Source organism: Artemia franciscana, chromosome 1, assembly GCF_032884065.1.
Source record: "Artemia franciscana chromosome 1, ASM3288406v1, whole genome shotgun sequence".
NCBI lineage: Eukaryota > Metazoa > Arthropoda > Branchiopoda > Anostraca > Artemiidae > Artemia > Artemia franciscana.
In genome coordinates, this window is record NC_088863.1 from 23,930,864 (window position 1) to 23,945,616 (window position 14,753).

The 14,753-nt window shown below is 36.6% G+C and overlaps 1 protein-coding gene across 2 annotated transcripts in view; it reads right to left on the reverse strand.

Moving 5' to 3' along the window:
- Positions 1 to 10,478, reverse strand: part of LOC136027196 (RAB6A-GEF complex partner protein 2-like) — a 33,471-nt gene extending 22,993 nt beyond the window's left edge. For both annotated transcript variants that reach the window (XM_065704224.1, XM_065704215.1), the window contains exons 1-3: positions 10,368 to 10,478; positions 9,193 to 9,302; positions 2,374 to 2,481 (exon numbers count right to left, since the gene is read on the reverse strand). In XM_065704224.1, coding sequence (XP_065560296.1) covers positions 2,374 to 2,481; positions 9,193 to 9,302; positions 10,368 to 10,456 — 307 coding nt within the window. In that variant the 5' untranslated portion in view covers positions 10,457 to 10,478. The remainder of the gene's footprint in view (positions 1 to 2,373; positions 2,482 to 9,192; positions 9,303 to 10,367) is intronic.
- Between the last annotated feature and the right edge of the window lie 4,275 nt (positions 10,479 to 14,753).

Sequence of the window (14,753 nt, forward strand, 5' to 3'; positions counted from 1 at the left end):
GAGAGTTTCCCTTGGGGGAGAAAAGTTCCCCGGAGAAATCTTACACAGTGGTGAAGGAAACTGGATTTTCTAGTACAATTTGAAAGACATTCAGAAATTAAATTAAAGAAAATAAGCTTTTCAACTGAAAGTAAGGAATAACATCAAAACTTAAAACGAACAGAAATTATTACGTAAATGAGGGCTGCCCCTTCCTCAACCATTGTATTTTACGATAAAGTTTCACTTTTGTCACTATTCTTTAAGAGAGACTGGTCAAACGTAAAGGCCATTGAATTTGAATGAGAAATAATTTTTTCAAATATTAGCGCTTTATCGTAAAAATCGAGGGTTTAGGAAGGGACAACCCACCTAATATACAAACCGATTTCTCTCATTTTGAATCTTAAAGTCGCCCTAAATTTTAGATTGAAAAAAAAATTTCTTTCTTTAATTATTGTTTAAGGCTAAAAACGAAATATATATATATATATATATATATATATATATATATATATATATATATATATAATATATATATATATATATATATATATTAAATATACAAATTAAATATATATATATATATATATATATATATATATATATATATATATATACATACCATTTTGACTAAATTACTTCTAGAGGCACAGATCAATTCCCCAAGGCTGTTGGGTTATTGTACAGCATAAATTCCACCGCAGATTTATTTCATTTTAAGTCATTTCAACAGTCATAGACATTTTATGACACAGACATTGTCACATTTATAGTTATAGGCATTTAGACATTATAGTCACAGACGGTATAATGCAACAGACAAAACAACCAGCACAGTTTGACACAAGAAAAAATCGAGACAAAATCAGTAGCTACATTATAAATTTACTATGGAACGACTTACCTAACGGAAACACAAGTGAAACAGAAGCATAACTAAACAGATACTAAATGGAACATGCGTCAATTTATTGCACTTTTATATTAATCGGCCTGCATTTTCTCTATATTTCTCTTTTTATACAAAAATAATGAACAGAATACACATAATGTTAAGAAACATAAAGTTTTAAAAGATAACCTTGCACTGCATATCTGGCAAAAATAGCCGAACCCTTAATATTTGTAATATAAACTAAGCTTATTACTTCTGTAGTCAAAATGGAAATTTGTAATGGGAAATGTATCACTACTAGTAGGAATAAATAAATAATAATAATAATAAAAATTCAGCTCAAAGTAAGGAGCAACAGTAAAGCTAAAAAAAGGAAATTATTCCAAATATGTGGGGCCTGCACCTTCTTAAATTCTCCTTGATGAAGTCTTCAAATTCTTTAAAAAATTGCATTCAAATTCAATGCCCTTTTCTTAAGGAAAATTCTTTCTTAAAGAATTGTGACAAAGACTAAAACTTTAACGTAAAGAGCGGGGATTGATAATGGGACAGCCCCCCCTCCTCATATATGGAATAATTTATCAACTTTTTAAGTTTTACCCTTGTTTCTTACTTTCAGCTAAAAAAATATTTTTATTTCGTTTTTGACGGTTTTTTAAACAATGCCAGGAAATCTTCTTCCCCTCCCCCTCCCGGGTAAAATCACTCCCGGAAAATTCCCCACGCCCAAATTTTTTCTCTCCACAGAAAATCTGCCCCGCAGAAAACTCATCCCAAAAGAATTTTGTAAATTTCTCCCCCCCCCAAAAAAAAAATTTTTTGTGAACATTAGACAAATTGTGAAACACATCCCTTTCCCAAGGGACTACAGGGGTCTTGTCATCCCCAAAGTTTTAGTTATTAGACCTTTCAATTATGCTGAATCAAATGGCTATCTATAAATTTTGACCATTGGATGTCTTTTTGATCATTGAAAAAGGGCAGTTGAACTTTGGGCAAATGAGCCCTTTCATTTTCAAGGACCATTGGTTGGTTAATGATCACCCCAGAAAAAAGACAATGGCAAATTAACAAGCATACATGATCTATCCTCTGTCAAAAAAGAACGAACTTCCACATTTTGTAGGTAGGAGATTTTCTGAATCCAATGTTGTGATTTTGACTAAAATCCCCACACTTTTTGGGGCTGTTTCCCCTTTTTCGAAAATCCGGCAAACTTTTTCAGGCTCGTGGCTTCTGATGATTAACATTAAACACATCGAATTTTATATATTTTGAATCAGCATAAAAAGTCAATTGTTTTGATGCATCTATTCTTACCAAAATTCCGTTTATTGGAATTTCGGTTACTATTGGGCCGAGTTCCTCCTTACACTTTGCTAACACGAATCATTTGATTTAAACTCCTGTAAGAAATAAACAGTAACAAACATGCACAAAATAAAAGAAACAAATATGCATGATTTGCACAAGGAGATATCAAGTAAAGTACTTACATTTCAGAACTTCACCATGGGGAATCTTAATGTCACAGAATAAAATCTTTGGCTTAGTGGAATACACAATGTGACCTTTCTCTGATTTATTTGCGGATAAGCTTGTACCTGAAACATTTTACTTGAATATTTACTTAACAAATACCGACAGGAACAAATTAAAGAAACAACAGCTTTAACAGTTTTGAGAAGGCTTTCAACCTTTACTCTATCAAAACAACAACATGATTTCAATTACTGAGGTGCAATATTTACTGACGGTTCAAATAGTCTTCCGAATCGGAACTGCTAGGATTAACTATAAAAAACAACAACAAAAATGAAACAAAACACGAACAGTTCAAAGATCCAACCAAAGAGTATGAAGACTGATGGAGGAGAAAAACAAATGCTGTCTGGCGTTAGCCAGGAACATAATACGTCATAACCATAAAATCGTCAACAAAAAATGTTGCACTTACCTGTTTCTTTTTTTTTTTACTTTAGCGACCGGAGACGAAAGAACAGGTTTTGCCCAAACGAAAAAAATGGCACATTTGTGTATAGTTTTTTGAACTAACTGTTAAGATTAGGGGCATTGGATATTTTGATTGGAAAGGGGGTTGCCTGCAGCTTCAAAAACTGCAAAAAAACATATTTAAACAGATATCCAAGATGTTCTTTGGACATTGGCAAATCCAGTGGTAAAGCCCCCCCCCCCCTCACTAAAGGACAGTTTACTTCAAACCATTTTCAAAATTAGCGCATACGAAAGAGTCAAACAAAACAAATGTTATACAAGTCACAACCGCTTCATAAATGTGCATTTTAAAGTTACAGAAAGGGACGGATCTTAGATTGGGAATGATTAAAAGCTTCAAAAGATGAAACTTACCCTACCCAAGGAATGATGATTACCCCAAGGGCACTTGACATCGAACTGATTCGAATGAATATAAGTCAAAACTGCACAAAATTATCCTAAATCCAGGACAGAAGTCCTGATTACAAAGTTATAATTCTAAATTTTCTATTTCTTACTGAGCTATTTCTCGCTAATGAACTCAAGCAGTATTCTGTTGCTATTGATGGCGTTACAGAAACGCCTTTCCCAGGAAAAGGTGAGAAATTCATCAGTGACAATTACAGTCTAATTTTGTCGGGTACTGGAAACACAAGCACAGCTGGTGTTGGTCTGGTTCTTCATAAAAGAGCCAAAAATGCACTTATATCCAATAATACCACATCAGATCGTCTAATCGCAGCCCGCCTGAGACACCGTCATGGAATATTCTTTGTACGTCTATGCTATATGCCAAAGAGGCCAACCCCGATGATAAGGACCAGTTCTATGCATAACTCATTCTTCTGCCTCTTTTTGATTTTCAATTCTAATTGATTTCTTCTGCCTCTGCCCATAATATATTATTTCTTTTTGGGGACTTCAACGCTACCGTTAGCGGTCCCACAGGCATATGGAAAGAAGCTATGGGTCGTGTTACTCTGGACGTAACTATTGACAATGGAAATCGTCTGCTTTAGCACTGCAAGGCCTATCAGCTTGTTATCTCCAACATAGTTTTCAAAAGACCTCGAATTTATCAGTGTACTTGGTACAGAAAACGATGGCGTCACAAAGAAAATGATGATTATATCATCATCTCTCGGCGATCGAGGTAGTCGATTTCTAATTGCCACTCGTTTCGTGGTGCTAACCTGGGTAATACTGATTATCAACTTTTAGTTGCAAAATTCATCTTATCTTAAGCTGAAATTTCAGAAAGTTCAGAAGCACATTGCAATGCTAATTCTCCCAGTCTTGATACTCCTGCAATCAAAGAGCAGTACGCAGTTGAGATTAAAACCGTTTTGAAAGCCTGTTCTAGCATTTGGATATCGCCAATGACAAGGATTTATATAATATTAGAAGACAGCTTCTTAATCTTAAGATCAAAGGAAATGAGGTTCATTTTCAACATGTTCCAAGGCATAAAGGCGTCAAATATAATGATACGGCTGATTCTCTAGTAGCAAAGGCTTACACGTTAAATCCTAGTGCTTCCTCTGACCTCAATTCACGAGATATTATTAGGCAAAGATCCAATGTTAATGACAGTAAATTAATTTTATCTCCATTTCATACGAGATTAAATACGGTGCTATATTACAGGCTGAAATCAGGTGCCCCACTTCTAAATAGCTTGTTATTTAATTGGAAGTTACACCATTCCCCTTTATCCGAGTCTGCTTTTCAGCAGATGAAACAATCCAGCATGTATTATTTGATTGCCAGGCTTATCTTAAAGAAGAGAAACATTGTTTAGTAACGTTAATTTTAAAAAGGACGTGATTTATCTATAGTGATTTATGTGAATTATGTGATTTATGTGGGACTTGTTTAAATCTGGAGTCATTGACACAGCTAGAACAACTCTTGGTTTGCACGTTCAGGTCAAAAAGCCTTGACTGTCAGAGGAGCCAGAGGACGTCATCATACTCCACTCCAAAATAAGCTTATGCATAGGATCTTGAGTCGTTCGTTGACGCCAAAGTTGATGAGCAACAAAAACCTGCCACAAGAAAGTACTTAGGAGCAGTGTACAAAAACTTGTGTGGCCTCTCAGGCCACTGTGCTTGACCAACCTATGGACAAACTGCTCCTTGGAGACCTAGTGTCACACCTTTCAAGTTGGAATAAACACTTTTCATCTGTGCTTAATGCCTCCCCTCTCTCTTCATCTGTAGTGACTCCTGCCATTCTCCAACAGGTGATCTAGAGTAGCCTGGTTAAAGTTGACATTAAGCCTTTCTCAGTGGTAGAAATTAAAATACTGTGAAGAAATTGAAAAACCGCAAAGCTCCTGGCATCAGTGGAATCCCTGCAGAGCTGCTTATAAATGGCAAAGGCACTATCCTGTTATGGCTCCAAGTGCTATTCAATTCAATATGGGAGTCAGAGATCATCCCAAAAGACTGTCATACGGGAACGATCCCACCACTGTGGAAGAAAAAAGGTTCCAGGAGGGAGTGCAAGAACTATAGAAGGATAATGCTCCTCTCGGTACCAGACAAGTCCTTTTCTATGGTTTTATGCAGCAATGTTTTGTACACCTCCAAAGGCTGGTTTTATGCCTTCAGTTCCGCCGGCAGGCTTTCAATGCTTATGTAAATTTCAAGGCAGCATTTGACTCAGTTGATCGAGATTTTCTATTGAATATCCTTTCTAATACTGGTGGCCTCCTGTCAAAATACGTCCGACTACTTGGAGTCATGCATCAAGGGACTGAGAGCTGTTTGCAAGTGAATGGACATGGTATAGTTCTTACCAATATGAACAGGAGTCAGGCAAGGTTATTCAGTTGCTCCTGAGCTATTTAACGGTTTTATTGGCAATGTTATAAGGTGCACAACCTGAAAGTTTAGCTTTGGATTCAAGAATGGGGATAAAGTTGCCACTGATTGTAACTTAGCAGATGACCTACTACTAGTCATCAACTCCAAGTCACAGCTGCTCGTGGCTCTAAATACGCTTCTGGGTGATGCTGCAAGGACAGGACTATCCATTGACTGGAAGAAGACAAAAGTCATGGTAGTGCAATCAAAGTATGACGCTGACAATCCTAGTTACTTGGTCTCCGAAAACCAAATCGAAGAGGTTGAGCACTTCATCTATCTTGGTTATATCATATCATTGGATGGCTGCATCGACCATGAAGTTTCTGCCCGCACTGGCTAAGATATATATCATCTTCAGTAGACTCAAACAAGTTTGTAAGAAGCCAATGGTCAAACAAACCACCAAATGAAGATCCTTGAAGGATCAGTCTATTTGATACTGCTGTATGGAGCTGAAACTTGACCTACAACTGCAGCTGTCCAACAACATCTCAGCACTTTTCAATCTAAGTGGTTTTGCACAGTTGAGGAAATCTGATGAACAGACTTTGTCAGCAATGACTGCCTACAAGGTATGAATTCCCAGTCACCATTGTCAAAACTAGTTGCCAAGTGGACACTTTGGTGGTTTGGACACCTTTTTCACTTGCCAGTCATCTGGCTGGGATTCTTTATGACTTTGAACCAACTAGTAGTGGCTGAAAGCATCCAAGGGAAAGACCTAAGTTCTGGTGGAGTGATAGTCTTGGGATGTTCCTGGAGCAAGCTAGAAATTTGTTGTCTGATGTAGAAGCCCTAGCTACTAACTGCCCCACGTGAAGAAGGCTGACAATACTCTTAATGCCATTCCAGCATGAAGATTAAGTTGGCTCATTTTGAGAAAAACCTGCATTTTTCCTCTTGTTTTGTACATTGGGGTCTCCTTGGCCAAAGGGACTGCAGATAAAAGCTTCAAGCTGATGAGGAAATATAGTTCTATCCCAGCCCATTTTTTCAGGGGGGGCTTGTGCCCTTATTTTAAGTTTCTACAGAAAGATTTACTTGGCCTTGAGACTTACAGATGTAGATACTAAGCTGCCAGACAAAAAAAAAGAAAATTAATTTTGACTAACTCTTGAGTCTCTTTTTTAAAATCCTTTCTTTCATGCAATAGGGCCTTTTTGGCCAGACTTCTATGTACAAGTTTCAAACAAATCCCCCTAAGAAATTTTTGGCTCTGTTTTTGTAAAGATCTCCTTGACCTGGGGACATTTGGAAAAGCTTCAAGCTGGGTATAAGTTTCAAACTCTCAGCACCTCTCCCAATTACAAAATTATAAATCCCCTTTTCCCACCCAAACACTCTTTGATAGTTCAGCCAGATCATCCTAAACCTTTCCCAAGATATGGCTGATACACCAAGTGGACAAAATGGGGTAAAGTGTTTCAATTGTTCAATTGTAATATGTGTCAATTTGTATTAGTTTATTATTATACAATTTGCTTAGTTTTTAAAATTATATTATACAATTTGTTAGTTTATTTTATACAATTTGTATAAGTATTATTATGTGTTTCATGTTCCTTAGGCAAGCATGGATATGAGGGTAACACATTTAGACAGATAGGAAACAAACACTTTTTAAGCCCCTCTACTATACCCCCCCCCCCTATCCAAGGTGAAACATTGAAGATCCACCACCATCCCCCCTCTCCAAAAAAATATCCCCTTAAGTTTTCAACTTAATCTCCTAAGTAGTTTGCAATGCATTGCAGATGGCTCTGTTTTTGTAAAGATCTCCTTGACCTGGGGACATTTCGAAAAGCTTCAAGCTGGGTATAAGTTTCAAATTCTCAGCACCTCTCCCAATTAGAAAATTATAAAGCCCCTTTTCCCACCCAAACACTCTTTGATAGTTCAACCAGATCATCCTAAACCTTTCCCAAGATATGGCTGATACACCAAGTGGACAAAATGGGGTAAAGTGTTTCAATTGTTCAATTGTAATATGTGTCAATTTGTATTAGTTTATTATTATACAATTTAATTAGTTTTTAAAATTATATTATACAATTTGTTAGTTTATTTTATACAATTTGTATTAGTATTATTATGTGTTTCAATTTCCTTAGACAAGCATGGATATGAGGGTAACACATTTAGACAGATAGGAAACACACACTTTTTAAGCCCCTCTACTATACCCCCCCCCCTATCCAAGGTGAAACATTGAAGATCCACCACCATCCCCCCTCCCCAAAAAAATATCCCCTTAAGTTTTCTCCACAACAAACCCTTAAGCTGTCTCCACAACATTGAAAATATTTATTTCCAATGAACTGGCTACACTTGGAATCTCTCAAATCAAATTAGATTATATTGCTCCATAGAGGGTTGCACTGAAAAACATTTATGAAGATCAAAGACCAAAAACTTTCAAGCCCTCCTCCCTCCAATTGCAAAATCTCAAATCCCCTTCCCCTAATGTTTCCTGACATTTTCCACTTAATTCCCTAGCCATTCATGGATATTGAAGATCAGAGTAAACTATTTTAGATAACCAGGAGATGCATAGTGTCTTAATATTTGTTACTTCTCTACAATTCATACCTACACTCTAATTACTTCTCAAGTTCCACAAGAATTCATATTGCAAAAACTTACCCCTGCATTAAAGACAATTTTCCTAGGTCCCTCTTCTCACTCCCCCAAAAAATATTTTAATCCTCTAGCCCTTCTCCTAACACTACCTGGAAGTTTCAATTCAACCCTTCATTTTATTATAAATATATTTTGAAACTCTCCAGTGCACATCATATATTCTGATGTACTCAGTGTTAGGTTCTTTTCAGGAGTATTCACTTGGAGAACTATAGAAAATTTTTGCCTTGAGAATGATTCCCAAGAGTTCCAGGCTGATTGGAAAGCAAAGACTAATTATACATGCTTTTCTTATTAAAACCTATTTGTGAGTATTGAATAATTGATGCATTGTCAATCAAAATCATAAGCTGTATCAATGAATTATCCAATAAATTACCTAAGAAAAATATAACCAAGTTCATGTTTGGCACTTGCAAACACAACAATATTAAGAAAAAATACAAGAAAAAACACAAAATCAATCAATATAATTTTTGTTGGAAATTGACTTCTTACAAGAGGGAAAAAAAAACAACTGTTTTGGAGTTAAGTATATTACCAAAGTAAGGTATTTTATAAAATAAGAAGAAACTAACATATAGTGAATAGAAAAGTATAATAGATTATTTAGAGAAGGACCAGGAAGCAGTATACCAAAACTCAGAATTAAAACTTAAGACATGCTAGGCCTAGCACTCCCAAAAGTGATGCCTTATTAGCTCAAAGAATCTAAAGCACTCTTCCTCTCAAAAAAGCAAAGGCTTAACATTGAAATATTAAGTAGGAAGTTCAAACAAAATGTAGGCAATAAAGCATTCTTACTTTCTGGAAATGACACACCTGGTTGCTCTTCTTTCATATTTCCAACATTTTTGATTGCTGCAATACCAATAACTTGAGCACTTCCCCATGCCAGACCTTCTTCTTCAGAACTATAACAAATCTACATTAACTACAGACACATGGATACTGCATTTTAGGAACTGAAGAAATCTTAGTTGGAAGAAACAACCAGAATTATGTGGTCATAGCACTCTTACAAAATAAGAAAATGAATTGAAAAACTGTAATCCTTTCCAGCAAGCAAGTGTATTGCTGCATAAATGTCCTCCTTCTTAACCTTTGAACTATCTCCCAGCTTGAAAAAATGTCTTCAGATTTTCTCTTTATATGATATAAACCAAGGTTGTATGATCTTTTTGGTACAATGGATTTCACAAGAAGAAACACACTAATAAGGCTGCATCTGTACACTTGTTACAGGCCTAACTATATTTCCAGGCAGCCTGAGATCCTAAAGGCTGGACACTTCTAGTCTATAGCCTATCATGTGCACTAATGTATAAAATTGCAAATGGTTTCACTCTTGATGCATTTTGGTAGACAAGGTGGCACTAAAGCAGGCAGCTATTGCATCAAATAAGGTGCACATAGTCCTAACCCATATAAAGGGTGCAGGCACATGGCTTTCTATGGAAGGGTCAAAATACATAGAAAGTATATTTTATGCTACCCTTCCTATCCTTGAATGCAGAGAGGGTATTACTTATTGTTTCAGAGTCAACCTAAGGTAAAACCTCCAGGACTTGGACAGAAGGCCTACCTAATATTTGACAACATAGCCTATTCTAATTAAAATGTGTCTTTCTTAAGCACAAACTATTTAAAACTGATCATAACTAATTTACATCATATAGAAGACATGGCCAGATGGGACTGGCTGATTAAAATTTTGGAAATTTGTTTTCCCACATTTAATTTTTAACAATGGCTATTTTTATATTGTAACCAATTTAAACACAACTATACAATTTCACAACAACTTTCTGTGATTAGATCTGTTTCCTGATTTATATGAATTTTACTTTAGTAGCAACCTTCCAAGTTATTATGGAAGGCTCTGACACAGGGAGAGGCAGCCTAACATAATTTGAAAGATCAATGGTTCAAAATTCAGTGAAGAGTCATAACTTTTCAAAGCTACGTTGATTACTTACTTTTTACACATAACAGATAAATTACAAGTCACTACAGATCCAGCAAAGAATACAGCACATTCTGGAATTTCGCTTTGGAGCAAAATCATGTCTTGTAAGTTTGAATGTTTATAAAATGCCAAACACTAAGGAACATATTCACGGATTTATTTTTCGGCGAAATTCAGCGAGCATTCTTAGAGCATTTTGAGTAATATTGAAAAGCTAGTTACTTCACAAGATGAGCTATTAATTGTTGTAATGGTCATAGCAAACTTTGGAAAACAAATAAAACAGAGAAGAGCATAGAAAAAATTATTGAAGAGGGAGCAAATTTAATGGTATATACTCCAAAGAATTTAAACACATATTCTTGCCTAAGAAGTAAAATCACTTCCACTATAGATTTCCAGATTGGAAGCAGCTCCATAGGAGATACTATTACAATTGAAAGAATTGGTGAAATATTCACGGACCACTATGGGGTATTAACATTTCTTTATGGGATAAATAGTGTTTTAGAAGAAATCCCCCATAAGTTCCTAAATAGAAAAGCAAATTGGCCATAGTTCCAGAATTTTCTGGGGATACATAATTACATGGAAGTAGATGCATGTCAGAATCCAGAAGAAGCTGCCACCCTGTTTAACAATACCATTCTGAAAGTAGCTGACTTTTCTATACCTAAGACCAAAGAATTCAGACAGGCAATAGAAAACCATCAACCAAAGCTTTGGCGGAACAAGGATTGCAAGTTGGCAGTCAGACAAAAGAGAGTGGCGATAAGGAAACACAATAGGTCTCCTTAGATTGAAGGTCCCATAATTCTCAGGAAGGCAGAGGCTATTGTTAAGAGAACGACAGAAGAAGCAAAGAAGACAACATGGTCCAATTTCTCATTTAACCTTGACCCAAAGCAACCTCCAACAAAAATTTACAACTTCATAGCCCGCATGAACGGCAATCGAATCAAAAGCCAGGAACAAGGTTACCCTCTGGAAAAGGAAGGAGTCAGCTTGCAAACTGAAAAAGAAAAGGCTGAGGCCGTAGCAGATGCTTTTGAGTACCCCCCTGAAGTTTCCAACTCCAAACTACATAGAGGACAACAATCCAAATCTTTCCCTTATCAAGATGACATACTGAAACCCTTCACAAAAGATGAATTAAATATGGCTATTCAGAAATTGAAAACTCCTTCAACACCTGGAATCGACAAGGAGGACAACCTGTGGCTAATAAAAAGCCCTGAAGAATTCAGAACAAGAATATTAATGGTATTTAACCAGTGTTGGCTCAATAATACTTTCCCACAGATACGGAAACCCACCATCATTAAAGCAGTCCTCAAAATGCAGAGGCCGAGCAACGACCCTAAGTCCTACCGACCTATTTCTTATTATCCGGCCTGGGAAAACTATTTGAGAAATTGGTCTACAAAAGGCTGGAGTTGTTTATGGAAAAGGACGAGTTGATTCAAGCTGAGCAGACAGGCTACAGGAAACATCACAGCACACTAGATAACATAGTCAGAATAGAAAACTTTATAAGAACAGGATTTGAAAAAGAAAAAATATCCATGGCAGTCTTGTGTGATTTTGAAGGAGCTTACAATAATGTATTCCATAAAAAGATGACGTAAAAAATGCTAAAGTTTGGATTCCCACGAAAAATTTGCTTTTTTGTTGAAAGTTATTTAGAACGGTGAATTTTCTATGTAAGAGTAGGAAAAGAACTTTCATCCCTTCGATTAATAAAACGTGGCCTTCCGCAGGGAGCAATTTTAAGCACTCTTATTTTATTTATGTTTAAATCTGACCTTAAAACCTCCACAACCGTTGATATTAGAGGCATATTTGCTGATGACCTACTAACATTCCACAAAAGCCCCAACATAGAAGAAGCCTCAAAATCAGCACTGATAACTCTTGATGAAATTCGCCAGTATTCCAAGGATTATGGAGTCCCATTGTCCACCGAAAAAACCAAGGTCATAGTTTTCCATAGAAAAATAAATATCTTCAACAATCCAGAGATGAGGATAAGTGGAAGAACTCTAGAAGGCGCAACTTCAGCGAAGATCCTGGGAGTCCATTTCGGCAAAAGGTTGACATGGCAAACACATTTGGAAGCCACCAAAACCTCTTTTTTGAAAAGACTGGTTCTAATGAAGCGAATGGCAGGGATCTCTTGGGGATCCTCCTCAAAAACTCTGATGGATTCTTATGAATTATATCTACGAGGGATGATTTTTATGGAATCCAGGCTTATGGTACAACACCAAAAAAACACCTTAGAATACTTGAAACCCTCCAGAACCCAGCTACTATGATAGCCTTCGGTCTTCCCAGCCACACTCCAGTTGACACCCTGAGGGGAATTGCTAGGGTCCCAAAAATAGAAGAGAGATTGAAAATCCTATCAACAAAAAGCTTCACAAAGACCCAAGCTTTTGGCCATAAGCACATTGTCACTTCCACACTTCTCAAAGACATAAGAAGCGTATCTACCCAAAATCTACCCTCTGGAGTTAAACCGTTCTAAGAAACTATTTTGAATCGGAGAAGTGAGACTGTAGCTAATTCTCTACTTATACCAGATTCCCCCCCCCAACAGAGAATGGTTGACCCTCAAGTCATTCTCGGGCTGATTCTTAATAGCAGGGATAACCTTCCACAACAGTTAATAATTAAGCTATTATTAAGCTCTAAACAAATGAATTACCTAGATTACCTTGAAGTATATACAGATGGATCACTAAATGAAGGGAAGACAGGTGCAGGCGTATTGATACCAGATTTTAATTTGAAGCTGCTCCTTAGTCCTATTACCAGAACTGAAAGCCATTGAAATGGATATAAATAGTCTCCTGCAGTCCCTCTCACCATCAAAAAAGTGGTTATTTTTAGTGACTCAAAATCTGCGCTCAAGCTGGTCTCAAAAATAAATTGGGAAGCCCTCGACAATGATTTATCAGCAATTAGGAATTCCCTTCTATAACTTTCCAGACGAGGAATAGAAGTTAAGTTCCAGCACGTACCCAGCCACTATGGAATCAAAAGAAATGACAAAGCAGATGAGACTGCACAGCAGGCAGCAGATAGCAAATATCCGGAGTCTCGCCAAAAAACTATAAGGGATATAATGAGGACTCAATCATACTTGGACCAAATTATATCCACAGCTTTCTTCCCCATTTCAGTCTAGATTGGCCAACACTATACATTTTCGAATCCGACCTGGGTCAGTCTAATTAAATAAAGAAAAATATAGGGCCAAGCAGTCGCAAAACCCATTGTGTTGATTTTGCTACCAGTAGAAACAATCTCTCCAACATATTCTATTTGATTGTCAGGACCTTTTTTCAACAAGAAGAAAGCTTTCAGCTAGGATAAGAGACCAAGGCTTGCAGCCTACTGTAGCAGCACTAGACTTTAAAAATCCGTCATCAAAGAGCTCTACAACTCTGATTTTCTCAGAGATTTCGGAGTTTCTAAAGGATATCAACGTTACCTTGTGATTCCTTTAAATTTTCACCTTAGACGATTTAAAATGAGCTTGCTTATTAATGTAGATCTACTGCGTAGAAAAGAGTGAGAGTGAGTAGGAAGAGCCATATCGATACCAACCGGCCTCTAGCCCTTAAACTGCTGGGGACAGGCAGCTCAAGTACTCGCACTTCCCACAAACCAAACAGAAGGGAAGAGAAGATGATAAAGAAGGATATACCCTCATACTAATTCTTGAATTGGAACCTCGTGATGAAAACATTTTTGGAGGCCCGTTCGCCAACAAGAAGAAGAGGTCGTATCGGACAAGTGAAGTCTTTCGACCAAACCATAAGGAGAGAATGAAAAGAGAGACAATAAGCCAAAATTAAATTAGCTAGTCGTATTCTGTGTTTCCATGCTCAAAGAGTTGCTTATCTGACTTTCCCCGATAATCAGTTACTTGAACAAGCACAGGTTATAACAAGTACTGTGCACTTGACGTAACTAAACATTAGATAGCTTATGATTATTTCATGATTTTTATTTAATTCTTTTGAATTTCTTTGGCAAAGCTTGGACATTCTGAATAAGCTTGCTATTCGATGATACCTTTCATAAGCCACTCTTAGAAAAAACTGAAGGAAGACAATTCCTAGTACCAAATTTATGGCTGCCAAAAAAGTGCTTAATTCAATATTTGTATCATATATGTTTTCTTTCTGATTTTGATGTTAACGATTACTTTTGTTTTTTTGTGAAAAATCAGATGTTAATTCATAATTTTTGTAAGGGTTCATATTGAAGCATTGCCCCAAACCACGCATTGCACTCCCGTCTGAAGGCAGTGATTCACGAGCCTCGTTCTTGCACAACGCAGGCTATTGGTAATTATGCAAAAAGTTTTTTTTATAACTGATAT